The sequence below is a fragment of the Salmo trutta genome, chromosome 15 (assembly GCF_901001165.1).
Source record: "Salmo trutta chromosome 15, fSalTru1.1, whole genome shotgun sequence".
NCBI classification, from domain to species: domain Eukaryota; kingdom Metazoa; phylum Chordata; class Actinopteri; order Salmoniformes; family Salmonidae; genus Salmo; species Salmo trutta.
In genome coordinates, this window is record NC_042971.1 from 19,351,331 (window position 1) to 19,366,283 (window position 14,953).

Genomic DNA, 14,953 nt, shown 5'->3' on the forward strand with positions numbered 1-14,953 from the left:
ATAGTGCGTCAGCCCGCCAGTCAACAGTCGTCGGAGCTGCCCGCCAGTCAACAGTCGTCGGAGCTGCCCGCCAGTCAACAGTCGTCGGAGCTGCCCGCCAGTCAACAGTCGTCGGAGCTGCCCGCCAGTCAACAGTCGTCGGAGCTGCCCGCCAGTCAACAGTCGTCGGAGCTGCCCGCCAGTCAACAGTCGTCGGAGCTGCCCGCCAGTCAACAGTCGTCGGAGCTGCCCGCCAGTCAACAGTCGCCGGAGCTGCCCGCCAGTCAACAGTCGCCGGAGCTGCCCGCCAGTCAACAGTCGCCGGAGCTGCCCGCCAGTCAACAGTCGCCGGAGCTGCCCGCCAGTCAACAGTCGCCGGAGCTGCCCGCCAGTCAACAGTCGCCGGAGCTGCCCGCCAGTCAACAGTCGCCGGAGCGGCCAGACTGCGCTGAACTGCCGGAGCGGCCAGACTGCCCAGACTGTCCCGAGCTGCCAGACGTCCCCAGTCCAGTCTGGCCCGTCCCTGCTCCCCGCACCAGGTTGGTGGTGCGTGTCCCCGGTCCTGTCCGGCCCGTCCCTGCTCCCCGCACCAGGTTGGTGGTGCGTGTCCCCGGTCCTGTCCGGCCCGTCCCTGCTCCCCGCACCAGGTTGGTGGTGCGTGTCCACGGTCCTGTCCGGCCCGTCCCTGCTCCCCGCACCAGGTTAGTGGTGCGTGTCCACGGTCCTGTCCGGCCCATCCCTGCTCCCCGCACCAAGCCAGTGGTGCGTGTCCCCAGTCCAGTCCGGCCCGTCCCTGCTCCCCGCACCAAGCCAGTGGTGCGTGTCCCCAGTCCAGTCCGGCCCGTCCCTGCTCCCCGCACCAGGTTAGTGGTGCGTGTCCCCAGTCCTGTCCGGCCCATTCCTACTCCCCGCACCAAGCCGGTGGTGCGTGTCCCCAGTCCAGTCCGGCCCGTCCCTGCTCCCCGCACCAGGTTAGTGGTGCGTGTCCACAGTCCTGTCCGGCCCATCCCGGCTCCCCGCACCAAGCCGGTGGTGCGTGTCCCCAGTCCAGTCCGGCCCGTCCCTGCTCCCCGCACCAGGTTGGTGGTGCGTGTCCCCAGGCCAGTCCGGCCCGTCCCTGCTCCCCGCACCAGGTTGGTGGTGCGTGTCCCCGGTCCTGTCCGGCCCGTCCCTGTTCCCCGCACCAGGCCCACGGTGCGTGTCCACAGTCCGGCACGGCCTGTGTCCGGTCCACCGGTGACCAGTCCTGTTCCGGTCGGCGGCTCCGCTTCGGAGCCTGAGCATGCCGCTCCACCGTGGTCCAGTCCGGGCCAGAGGGGTAGGGCTAGGGTGGAGGCAGGGGGAGAAACACGCCCGGGGCCAGAGTCTCCACCGAGGGTGAGGCGCCCACCTGGGTCCCCCCCCTAATAGACTTTAGGTTGGTGCGCCGGGAGTACGCACCGTTGGAGGGGGGGTACTGTCACGCCCTGACCAGGGGAACTCTGCTATTTTTGGTCAGGGTGTGGTATTTCTATGGTTTATTTTCTGTGTTTTGTTATAGCCTTTCTTTGTGGTTTATTTCTATGTTGGGCTCGGAGGTGATTTCCAATCAGACAGCTGTCGCTAGTTATGTCTGATTGGGAATCACATTTAAGTTCCTTTTCCCCCCACGATGTTTGTGGGTTTTTGTCTCTTTTGTTTGAGCAGTTAATGATCAGGCATTTTCTTGGTTTTGTGTACGTGTTTAATTCAGTGTAAGAATAAACATGTGTTCGCTCCCATCTGCGTTTTGGTCCGCTTCCTCATCACCCGACGCCAATCGTTACACCTCCTCCAACGTCATTTTAGAGAATTTGGCAGTATGTCCAATCGGCCTCACAACTACAGACCACGTGTATGGAGTCGTGTGGGCGAGCAGTTTGCTGATGTCAACGTTGTGAAAAGAGTGCCCCATGGTGGCAGTGGGGTTATGGTATGGGCAGGCATAAGCTACGGACGACAAACACAATTGCATTTTATCGATAGCAATTTGAATCCACAGAGATGCCGTGATGAGATCCTGAGGCCCATTGTCGTGCCATTCATCCGCCGCCATCACCTCATGTTTCAGCATGATAATGCACGTCCCCATGTCGCAAGGATCTGTACACAATTTCTGGAAGCTGAAAATGTCCCAGTTCTTCCATGGCCTGCATACTTACCATGTACAACAGCGTGTTCCAGTTCCAGCCAATACCGAGCATCTTCGCACAGCCATTGAAGAGGATTGGGACAACATTTCACAGGCCACAATCAACAGCCTGATCAACTTTATGCAAAGGAGATGTGTCGCGCTGAATGAGGCAAACGGTGGTAACACCAGATACTGACTAGTTTTCTGATACACGCACCTACCTTTTTTTAAGGTATCTGTGACCAACAGATGCATATCTGTATTCCCAGTCATGTGAAATCCATAGTTTCATTTATTTCATAATTTCATAATTCATAATTCATTTATTTCAAATGACTGATTTCCTTATATGAACTGTAACTCAGTAAAATCTTTGAAATTGTTGCACTTTGCGTTTATATTTTTGTTCAGTGTATATATATTTAAAGCGTTGACATTGCAGCACTTGTTGGTCCAAACCAAACATTTAACTCTAAATCCTTCTCAAACCTCTTTTTGTCCACCAGCCTTGGAGGGCAAAGTTCGCTTGGGTGAGAAGAAGGGCGGTGCCCTGGTCAAGGAGAAGATGCGCCTGGAGGCTGACCTCGAGTGCATGACCAAGAAGTCCCATGATGCATCGGGACAGCTGGTTGTCATTAGCCAGGAGCTACTGAAGAAGGAGAGGTCATTTAATGGCGAGAGAGCGAGAGAAAGAGGGAACACTATTGATTTTACACCACAGCTCAGTATTTTCCCTTTGAAATAGGGAATAAAACATGGCAGCCCACCCACTGCTACAAGATATAGCTTACATTCATCTGAAGGAGATTAGATGTTTGCTAATGCACTTGTATGAAACTGTCCCCAGTCTTTACACATACAGTATTTTGTGCTAGAGTCGTGCGTTTTCAAAGACTGACAAAACAGTCGCAACTCGTCTTTGTGATATGCAGTCACTAGACGTATGCTAGACATCTGTTTTATGAGGATCAATCCACTTAGGTTAAAAGCAGTTAAGGTAATGGAGAAAATTAGCCTGATTAAAAGTAGGCCCAAAAGGCCTTTTCACCCCTCAAATCAATGCATTGTCATAGCTGAGAATGCTATGTTACTTTAAAGTGTCCCATTACTCACAGCGCTTAGGCCTGGAAATATAAGCAAACATTTATTGAAAGGACAATAGCACAACATTATGTATCTCAGTGACCCTTAGGTCACCTAAGTTTGCAGTATTTGACTGTGTCATCTGCCTTTCATGGAGAAAAAAGAATATACCATGTATCATTGATAGGTTTGGGTCATTGATAGTGAAACAACCCTGAATCTAGCCTGGGTGCCAGTCTCTTTCTGCTCTTTTGCCAACTCTGGGGAATTGTCATGCAAATGACATCATTGGAGTTGGCAAGAGCACAATCAGGTCTGGGACCAGGCTATGCTGAATCAGGAAGGCAAGGGTAAATCTTAACGGTATTCTTTATTGTATCGTCCCCTTGTGTCAGGAGTCTGAACGAGTTAAGGGTGTTACTGCTGGATTCCCCTCGCCACTCGCCCGGCCTGGACCGAGACCTGAGCCGAGAGGTGCACAAGGCTGAGTGGAGGGTGAAGGAGCAGAAACTCCAGGATGACATCAAGACCCTGAGAGACAAACTGCTCCTGCTGGTGAGAGGGGAGGGGCTGGGAGATGTCAATCACAGTGCTGGCTACGCATCACATCATGTGTCCATCAACTTAGGGTTGTATTCACTAGTAACCAAATGGGAGTAAACAGGCTGAAACGAGGAGGAATGCTTGTTTTCTTTGCTAAACGTTTTGCTATGGTGTGTACTAATCAATGCGACACAGTTTGTTGTGTTCCCACAAAGATGGAATCTGGTCTAGAAGTAGAAAAGGTCTACATGATTAAGATTATACATGTTCCATGTTTCTTATTTAAAGTGGATACAGTATTTGGCTATTATTTCGTTCATGTCTGTATCCTATATGATTTAAAATATGCTTGACTCTGTGTAGTCATATCAAAGGCAGATCTAGCAATGACAGATGTAGCCCTCCACATTTTTCCAGCAATGGATTGAATAATTAGAAAGGGTTGTGTTCATTAGGGCCCACAACTATAAAAGTCAAGGTAGTCTATTTCTGTTAAAGTCTGTTTTCTTTATTTTAGTGCCTAATGAACACCCAGTTGATCCTTACGCTTTGTGTGTGTTCTCAGGGCAGGGAGAGGGGCTCGTCCCCAGATCACCGGCGCTACTCTATGCTGGACCCATCGACCCTGGACTCGGAGGTGACCCGTCTGCGCCAGCGGCTCATGAGCACAGAGGAGGCTCTGAGGGGAGCCCTGGAGCACAACCAGGAAGTGGACCAGCTGGTGCAGGCCATGCGCACGCACCCAGACAAGAGCGAGGTAAACTAGAACAGGACCACCTCTAGCTAGCACTTGTTTTGCCTTTCTGGGACAGAATTTGTTTTATAGTGGCTATTTTGAAGTAGGGTCTACTTGCAATGACTGTGATTGTTTTTCCCTATTAAACTTAGTTTTTCTCCAGAGGGACTTACAGTCACCCTAATTTAATGTAATATAAGCTACAGTTGCAGGCACTAAAAGTTAGGCCGTGTCATGGTTTTAGCAGAACAATTCCCACAATGTGTGTGCAACAAAATGTGGCACTCTATCGTCTCCCAGTGGTGTAAAGTACGTATGTAAAAATACTTTAAAGTACAACTTAAGTCTGGTTTTTTTTTTCGGTATCTGTACTTTACTATTTACATTTTTGACAACTTTTACTTTTACTCCACTATATTCTGAACGAAAATAATGCACATTTTACTCCATACATTTTCCCTAACACCCAAAAGTACTTGTTACATTTCGAATGCTTAGCAGGACAGGGGAATGGTCCAATTCAGAAGATCCCTGATCATCCTTACTGCCTCTGATCTCGCGGGCTCACTAAACACAAATGCTTCGTTTGTAAATGATGTCTGAGGGTTGGAGTGTTCCCCTGGCTATATGTAAATTTAAAAAACAGGAACATCGTGTCATCTGGTTTGCTTAATATAAGTAATTAGAAATTATTCATATTTTTCCTTTTGATACTTAAGTACATTAAGCAATTACATTTACTTTAAACCCAAGTATTTTACTGGGTGACTTTCCTTTTACTTGAGTCGTTTTCTATTAAGGTAACTTTACTTTTACTCAAGTATGATAATTGGGTACATTTTTCACTACTGTTGTCTCCTTGCGATAGTTTGTCACAGAAACCTTTACCAGCAATGGTAACATGAGTTTGATTGGCAAATGTAAAAAAAAAAAAAAAAATGTGTTTCTTGAACGGCAAACAGTGTATGTACCATGTAACAAAGAACTAACAACACTGCAATTACACTGTACTTGCCTTTGTAACATCCACATAAATGCATGGTTTCAGTGTAATTTAATATAAAGTGGTACCGAAGGATGTTCGATACAAAAGTCAGGATATATGAGTTTGAATAGTGTAAATGCACGCTTCTTTCATGATTCTCTTTCAGGTGCACGGTGGTGCAAATTCAGCCAATGGGAGTCATCAACAGAATTCTTCCTTTACTCAAGATGTAGGTATTAATTCATCATAATAGCACATCAATCACACATGTTGTATGTCATATCAATTACATTTATCTTAACTCTATAGATCAGTTATAGATCAGTTAGTTACTCACTGTCTAGAGATTTACTAAATGCCACTATTGCCATTCCCACAATGAGTTACATAAATACAACATTAACCACTGGTTTACCTAACACAGATAAAGACTAGAACTAGACTTAAAAGCATGCTCAATAGAGAATCTCCATTTAAAATGCTTTTTATTCTAAAACAAGGCATAATCTGCCCTAAATTAATACTCTGACTGATATGTATTTGACACATTATTTGAGCTTCTTCAATTTGATGGCTTGCTCCCCAGGAACAACACTGATATAGGAGAAGAAGAGCTCATCTTGAATTGGGGAAATGCAGAGGTACATTTTAAAAGAAGAAGTCAGTACGACTTGGGACTAGCACTCCACTGGACTCCAGACAACATTTTCTGTTTACAGTTACTACCAAAACAATGTCTCTCTATCTCAATATGTACATTCATCTGTTGCAAAAAAGAAAAACACCCATTAGCCAAACTTAAGACAGCTTGAAGATACTGTAAAATGGTTGACAGAGGTGAAGAATTATAGGTATGACTTTTGAAAACTGATACATACCCTGCCTACATACCCAAGGATGGAATTGGACATTTGGGCATGAGATAACCTTTTATGTTAGTTTATTAGAGATCAGGACCCAATGAGCCATGAGGGACGAATTGTGACTCCAGAGAATGAAATGACTCTGGTGTCTGATTGAAAACAAAGATTAAGAATTTGGCCTCAATCCATCACTTTTTGTTTTATTTATTTGCCACACTTCTTTTTTTATCCTTCTTAGATTACTGTAGCTGATTTGATTTGGCCAGTGACGTTCAATTTGCTTCATAGCGAACATGCTCTGTAGCGAACATGTGAATGAAACGGGGATGCTGCTGGATTTAGGCTGATGTTGTATCTACATATGAATATAACTGCATTATCTGAAACCTGTGCATACTGTGCATACTGTAAAAGTGTATTTAGCCAACTGAACCAATCCAACTCGGTGCCGTATGTGCACCAAATAGCTATCAGTTTAATGGTTTACTCATTTCAACTGAGTTATCCTTAATTCCACTATGGCTTTACTGGATAGTGGGAAACCATACCACTTTGTAGTGTTTTCATACACGTGAGAAGAAAAAAAAAGAAAAAAGAGTCTTAACTTCCTATTGTTGATCATTTATCTAAAGAAAGTTCAACCTGGATCAATGCCTTGTGATCACTTTGTCCTTTGATTCGAGTAGGCCACTCAACGGCTGTTTGGAGCACAATGCAAACAATGGAACATTCAAAGATTGTGTCCCAAATGGCACTCTATTCCCTATATAGTGCACTACTTTGACCAGAAAAGTAGTGAACTATATAGGGAATAGAGTGCCATTACTGATGGAGGCCAACTGTAACTGCTTCCTCCATTCTGGATGATCCCTCCCTTCTGGATGTAAACAACTAATCACAATGTACAGAATTGATACGTTACGGTCTTCCAATGTTATTATCTCCATTGAACAAGCCAACGGGGAGATTCTAAGTGCAGTCCATTACTGTATTCTTGGGAGATTAGTTGATATTCTGCCTGCGTCTCGAATGGCACCCTATTCCCTACGTACAGTGAGCTCCAAAAGTATTGGGACAGTGACAAATGTTTTGTTGTTTTGGCTCTATACTCCAGCACTTTGGATTTGAAATGATACAATAACTATGAGGTTAAAGTGAAGACTGTCAGCTTTAATTTGACGGTATTTTCTTTCCTTATCGGGTGAACCATTTAGAAATTACAGCACCTTTTGTACATAGGGGGGACCAAAGGTATTGGGACAAATTCACTTATGTGTATTAAAGTAGTAAAAAGTTAAGTATTATCGCAGTGCTAGAGGCGTCACTACAGATCTGGGTTCGATCCCGGGCTGTATCATAACCGGCCGTGATCGGGAGTCCCATAGGGCGACGCACAATTGGCCCAGCGTCGTCTGGGTTAGGGGAGGGTTTGGCCGGGGGAGCTCTAGTGACTCCCTGTGGCAGCCCGGCCGCCTGCAGGCTGACCTCGGTTATCAAATGAACGTTGTTTCCTCCGACGCATTGGTGCGGCTGGCTCCCGGGTTAAGCGGGCGGGTGTTAAGAATCGTGGTTAGGCGGGTCATGTTTCAGAGGACACCTGACTCGACCTTCAGAGCCCGTTGGGGAGTTGCAGTGATGAGACAATGTCAAAATTGGGGAGAAAAGGGGGTAAAATACAACAACAACAAAAATAATAAGAATAATATTAATAATAAGTTCAGTATTTGGTCCCATATTCATAGCATGCAATGACTACATCAAGCTTGTGACTACAAATTTGTTGGATGCATTTGCTGTTTTATTTTGGTTGTGTTTCAGATTGTATTGTGTCATTTTGGAGTCACTTTTATTGTAAATAAGAATAGAATATGTTTCTAAACACTTCTACATGAAAATGGAATAACTAATCCTGAATGAAATTGTGAATAATGATGAGTGATAAAGTTAGACGTACAAATATCATACCCCCAAGACATGCTAACGTCTCACCATAGCAATAGCAGGGGAGGTTAGCATTTTTGGGGGTATGATATTTATGCCTCTAACTTTCTCCCTCATCATTATTCACGAATCAATCAGGATGATCCGTAATCATGGTAGCATCCAGATTAATGTAGAAGTGTTTAGAAACATATTCTATTCTTATTTACAATAGAAGTGACTCCAAAATGACACAATACATTATTTACCATTAATTTCTATTGGGCACAAAATAATCTGAAACACAATTAAAACAAACAGCAAATGCATCCAACAAATGTGTAGAGTCACACCCTTGATGTAGTGATTGCACGCTATGAATATAGGACAAAATACTCAACTTTTGACTACTTTAATACACATATAGGTAAATTTGTCCCAATTATTTCGGTCCCCTAAAAAATCGGGGTTCTATGCACAAAAAGTGCTGTAATTTATAAAAGGTTCACCCGATATGGATGAAAATACCGTCAAATTAAAGCTGACAGTCTGCACTTAAACCCCGTAGACATTGTATAAATTCAAATCCAAAGTGCTAGAGTACAGATCCAAAACAACAACAAAAAATTGTCACTGTCCCAATACTTTTGGAGCTCACTGTATATTGTGCACTACTTTTGACCAGGGCTCTACCCCTGGTCTAAAGTAGTGCACCATTTTGAATGCAGACTCTGTCTTTGGGAGAACATTATTTTGATGTGACTAATGTGGAATGTAAGACTTGGGGATTGACATTTCATGGGCATTTCATGGCCTCTGGTCAGCGAAACTGAAGCAACAAATTGTTATTGGATATTGTATATGGCCTTTTTCAGATAGGGAACACTTCGTACCCTTAATGTTGTAATGATTTCTGAGATTGAGTCATTAAATGTTAACAATGTGGGCAAAGGATTATGGTGTTTTATTTAATGTGGACATATTTTCTGATGTGTTAAGCATTTATTAATGTCGTGTGCAGACTACGTAATGAGCAGCTGACCAATTACGCCAGGCTTTAGTTCTGGGTTAACCGAGATTAGGCCTTTATTGAACACCCATTTACAATTTTCTCACTCACAAATAAATCTTGTTTGTAGTGTTCTTACCTGCTGGACATGCACACACATTCAGGCAGGCAGACACACACACACACACACACAGCTCCCACTGGTGACTAATGGTGTCACAATAAACATTTGGCTCAGTTGTGGAAGTGATGTATCATTCATGGGAAAATTGCCATGATAGAGGCTGTGAAGCCCAAAAAAGTGCAGCAACAAACATTTTTGTGAAGGTGTTCAGAAATGTACTTCTAAAAGTGGGACCAGACAGAGTACAATACTGTACTCAAACACTAGGGGCAAAGTAGGCTGCTATTCATGATTTATGCATTTGGCCAATGTCACCAAGTATATGAAGCGAGCTAGATCACATGCAAAGGGACAGTTTGGGCCCTGCTCAGGTGGCTGACCAAAATAGTTCACAATTCAACTCTTGGTATCATACAGAGGTAAAGTATTGTTATCCTATTACATGTTGAAATTGTATATTTTAGGTGTTCCTTTTTCACTATAGTTGAGAGTCAATTCTAAAAAGCACCTAAATTAACAAACCAAATAATACATTGTCCATTTTATATATATATATATATATATATATATATATATATATATATATATATATATAATAATCCTTTATAATACATTATATTAGTCCCAATTAGTTTTAAGACCAGTTTTTGTGCAGTCAAGTCTAAATGTTTAGTTATTTAGTTAAATGTTTAACACGGAGTGTGATATTTGTTTGTTTGTTTTTACAACAGGTTTAACTCACGACCCTCTCCAGGCGAGTTCCCCCCCATGGTTTCCCAGAGGTTCCTTAATCCTAGCTATATGTAAATTACAGCCAATAGATGCTGTTGTTGAGTTGGACCGGGATTAGTGGAGGCGAATGAGTTTCAATTTTACTGGATTAGCTACAGAACAAAGAAACGGGACACACTCCACTGTTAAAGAAAATAGAAAAAACGGGGGAAATAGAAAAATAATCTTGGTGATAACGTTTTGCTAACGAATTTTGTGCAATAATGCTTCAGATTACAAGGTTTCGAAACCCCGATATTAATGCTAGATTTTAGATTGGAATTCTACCCAACAATTTCGGTTGGATTAAACGGGGAATAACCATATTCCGGGATTGACAGTGTAAAACAATTTAAACGTTGATGTTGGTAAGGTATGCATCATGTTATTGTAACATTTATGAACATTCAAACATAAAACCGTGTATTTTGTACACACGTGACTTTTTATGACTGTACAAATTGTGAAATTACAGATTAGAATTCTGGGGGAGGAGATGGGCCAGCTCGATTGAACCATCTCGCTATTTCCATAGCTAGCTAGCTAGATGCGGACAATGGTATGGGCAAAATTATATTTATGTTGCTACATTGTGTATTTGATATGTGTCAGCCAACTGAGCAACTACATTTCGCAGAATGATACGATGTACGACGAGTCTTGGTTGGGTGTGCGCACGGAAGGTTTAGCTAACGTTAGCAAGAAAGCTAATTTAGCTGGCCAGCTATCCGGTCATTGTTTTGTTGCCTGTTATTAGCTAAAACGGATGTCATATTACATTTGGTGTGTTGAGTATAAATTAAGTCATTTTTCAAGAGCACGTCAACCATTTTACTTTAGTGAAAGCTTGCTGGGTAGCTACCTAGCTAGTTTAGCTAGCTAATTAAATTAGACTCGAGCGTTTTGTTCCAATCTTGTCAACATGATCTAGCGAGCTAGCAGGCAGCCCACATAGACATTGGTTGAAAAACACCTTCACAACTGTCATGCACAGTTTTCTCTTCCCAATCTCATCCACTATTTTTGCATTGATGCTAACGTTAGGTCGTTAGCCTACATAGCTAGCTAGGTAGCTACAGTCAGGATTCAAAACTCCCCATTGTAGCTAACCTGGAGTAGGGCGTGTAGCTAGCTAGTGTACTATAGCCAGCAGATTCTGACCCAACTGATGTTATGATTGTTTACACTGAGCTGCACTGGGGTCGAACGTAATAATGGTTAGATTAAGACGATGCGGAGCAGGCACGAGATATAAGTCGGAAAACGTACCTGCAGCGATGGGATGTGCCACTGTTATCCAAATGTGACCTATATCCAAACTAAAAGAAGATTGAAATACTGCTATTTAACTGGAAAACTGCCCTTCTTGTCCCCAGGCTAGATTGTAGAAGCCACCACTGCCATTCCAGCCAATCAGCTCCTTTGTTGTGGAATGGCACACAATGGCTGCTGTGGGTACTGCTAGCTAGCACGAGGATGAAAAGGCAGCTTTCCGGAAAAAATAGCAGTCTTTCAATCTTCCGTGTGTAACAGTTAGCATAATGGGACAATTCGGAGTACAATGCAATTTCTAATCCCTGGATTGAGGTATGTTTTCGACCCAGTGCAGCTCAGTGTAAACAAGTGTAATGTTAGGGTCATAATCTGCTGGCTAGCTAGTTTACTATCATGTAATGAACATATCACTGAAGTTCACCTCAAACAAGCTTCACATGCAGTTTACCCAATGCATGCATTACCTGAGACATGATATAAACTCAGCTAGCTACAGTAACCTATGCCATGCCAAAATTTTCTAAATTTTATTAATTTAGTAGACACTCTTATCATAACTCTAATTGCTCCTGTAAATCGCTATGTGCCTTGCCAGAGGACTTGCGGTTACTGGCCCAAAGCTCTTAACCACTAGGCTACCATAGTAAATTTACCTCAGTAAATGTTACAAGTAGGGATGTGACAAATGGACAATTTTGCTTAAAGGTGCTACACATAGGATATTTAGGAATTTTTGGATTGTAATTTAAAAAATGTCCATAATATATCTGCATCAATAGTGGAATGATAGTGTTTCACAGTCTTACTTACCCACCAGTGTTGTGATATTCATCTATTGATTTCTCCCGCTGGTCCGGCATCCCAAAATGGGGAAAACTGTTTTGACTTGTGGCTGTGTTGTCTAGGGAAATCGGGTCAAGTGGCCAGTGTAGAAAGCGCTCTGTCATTTTCTGGTTGCTAAAATTCTACACGGTTTGCTCAATTGCCATTTGCGTAAGAAAACATTGCTGTGAAATGGCTTTTCAATTTCAATAACAAACAATATCGTTTTTACAGCTGTTTGAAGCTGGTGGACCAAAACTCAAAGTAAAAGGCACAAGTCTCCGCCAAATTGCGGGGGATGAGGGAGATTTATTTTGAATGCAGCCTAGTGATGTTGTAATTCACCGATCTTCCATTTTAATGTTGAAACTTTTTTTTTTAATCGGTTTTCCTTTTAAACAATAACAAAATAAACATTCAATTCACAATGCAGAATAATGGTCCTATTACATATCTATTAGAGGTCGGCCGATTAATCGGAATGGCCGATTAATTAGGGTCGATTTCAAGTTTTCATAACAATCGGCATTTTTGGACACCGATTATGGCCGATTACATTGCATTCTGCGAGGAGACTGCGTGGCAAGCTGACTATCTGTTATATGAGTGCAGCAAGCAGCCAAGGTAAGGTGCTAGCTAGCATTAAACTTATCTTATAAAAAACAGTCAATCTTAACATAATCAGTAGTTAACTGCACATGGTTGATATTACTAGTTTATCTAGCTTGTCCTGTGTTGCATATAATCGATGTGATGCCTGTTAATTTATCATTGAATCACAGCCTACCTCGCCAAACGGGTGATTTAACAAGCGCATTCGCGAAAAAACACTGTCATTGCACCACTGTGTACCTTACCATAAACATCAATGCCTTTCTTAAAATCAATACACAAGTAAATATTTTTAAACCTGCATATTTAGTTAATATTGCCTGCTAACATGAATTTATTTTAACTAGGGAAATTGTGGCACTTCTCTTGCGTTCTGTGCAAGCAGAGTCAGGGTATATGCAGCACTTTGGGCCGCCTGGCTTCTTGCGAACTGTGTGAAGACCATTTCTTCTTAACAAAGACCGTAATTAATTTGCCAGAATTGTACATAATGATGACATAACATTGAAGGTTGTGCAATGTAACAGCAATATTTAGACTTAGGGATGCCACCTGTTAGATAAAATACAGAACGGTTCCGTATTTCACTGAAAGAATAAACGTTTTGTTTTCTAAATAATAGTTTCCGGATTTGACCATATTAATGACCTAAGGCTCATATTTCTGTGTGTTATTAGATTATAATTAAGTCTATGATTTGATAGAGCAGTCTGACTGAGCAGTGGTAGGCAGCAGCAGGCTCGTAAGCATTCATTCAAACAGCACTTTCCTGCATTTGCCAGCAGCTCTTCGCTGTGGTTCAAGCATTGCGGTGTTTATGACTTCAAGCCTATCAACTCCCGAGATTAGGTTGGCAATACTAAAGTACCTATTAGAACATCCAATAGTCAAAGGTAAATGAAATGCAAATGGTATAGAGAGAAATAGTCCTATAATAACTACAACCTAAAACTTCTTACCTGGGAATATTGAAGACTCATGTTAAAAGGAACCACCAGCTTTCATATGTTCTGAGCAAGGAACTTAAACATTAGCTTTTTTACTTGGCACATATTGCACTTTTACTTTCTTCTCCAACACTTTGTTTTTGCATTATTTAAACCAAATTGAACATGTTTCATTATTTATTTGAGACTAAATAGATTTTATTGATGTATTATATTAAGTTAAAATAAGTGTTCATTCAGTATTGTTGTAATTGTCATTATTACAAATACATAAAAATTGTCCGATTTAATCGGTATCGGCTTTTTTTGGTCCTCCATTTATCAGTATCGGCGTTGAAAAATCATAATCAGTCGACCTCTAATATGTATGACATTCTCGGGAAATAGTTTCGAAGTGCCTCTGAACGTGCATATTACTTTTATTTTTGTATTTTGTTTTACCAGGTATGTTGACTCACATGCTGAGCACACCGCTCGCATGTGCGAGCGCTGCAAAATACATTTACACATACATGTTATTCAATCATTGCACCCACACTGATCGTGCGCCTCAACGAGCGTCTGCGTGGCCAAGCGCTAAAATAGAAATAGGTTCTATTTGTGACGCTCAACGCGCTGCATATCCGGCCTCTCCCGTCTCTTCATTGGTTTTTAAGAGCATATACCCACGTGCCATCTCCTCATTGGTGTTTAGGAGCATATACCCATGTGGGTGATTGAAAGATGAACTGACGTCCACACTCCAGTCGGTTGTAGCATCGTAATGATGGTTGCCAACCGCCATATAAAGTCCAAAGAAGTAAAAAAAGAAGACTGAAGGAGGAGAGATGACGAGAAAGGAATTTGGTTTACAGTTTTATCTGTGGATTAATTGTCGGAGTAGAGGACCTTGTGTGTTTCAGGTAAAATAACAACCCAATGTTTATATCCCAGGAAAAAGTAGCTAGCAACGACAAGCTAGCTAAATTGCCATAAGTGTTTAATGCTTTTCGACCTGTCCACAAATTCATATAATTGGTTCAGAATTCATGATATTTCAACCTGCTTGTCCTGATCGTGTCTGGTATGGGGGTACAAAATCAATGCGCGCGTCACGTTTAGTCAGCATATAAGAACACATTTTAATTAGTTT

At 42.5% G+C, this 14,953-nt stretch overlaps 2 protein-coding genes across 12 annotated transcripts in view; both read left to right on the plus strand.

Moving 5' to 3' along the window:
• LOC115148593 (CAP-Gly domain-containing linker protein 2) overlaps positions 1-6,929 on the plus strand; it is an 83,353-nt gene extending 76,424 nt beyond the window's left edge. For all 4 annotated transcript variants that reach the window (XM_029690624.1, XM_029690625.1, XM_029690626.1 and 1 more), the window contains 5 exons: positions 2,638-2,794; positions 3,610-3,769; positions 4,323-4,514; positions 5,645-5,707; positions 6,065-6,929. In XM_029690624.1, the coding sequence (XP_029546484.1) occupies positions 2,638-2,794; positions 3,610-3,769; positions 4,323-4,514; positions 5,645-5,707; positions 6,065-6,076 (584 nt within the window). In that variant the 3' untranslated portion in view covers positions 6,077-6,929. The remainder of the gene's footprint in view (positions 1-2,637; positions 2,795-3,609; positions 3,770-4,322; positions 4,515-5,644; positions 5,708-6,064) is intronic.
• A 3,224-nt stretch (positions 6,930-10,153) lies between these two features.
• The window catches only part of LOC115148594 (general transcription factor II-I repeat domain-containing protein 1), a 40,374-nt gene continuing 35,574 nt past the window's right edge, over positions 10,154-14,953 (plus strand). For 4 of the 8 annotated variants that reach the window (XM_029690628.1, XM_029690629.1, XM_029690630.1 and 1 more), the window contains exon 1: positions 12,792-12,886. In XM_029690628.1, coding sequence (XP_029546488.1) covers positions 12,807-12,886 — 80 coding nt within the window. In that variant the 5' untranslated portion in view covers positions 12,792-12,806. Of the gene's footprint in view, positions 10,539-10,640; positions 10,725-12,791; positions 12,887-14,953 lie in introns of those variants that run through there. The other 4 variants (XM_029690633.1, XM_029690634.1, XM_029690632.1 and 1 more) reach the window with 3 other exon arrangements.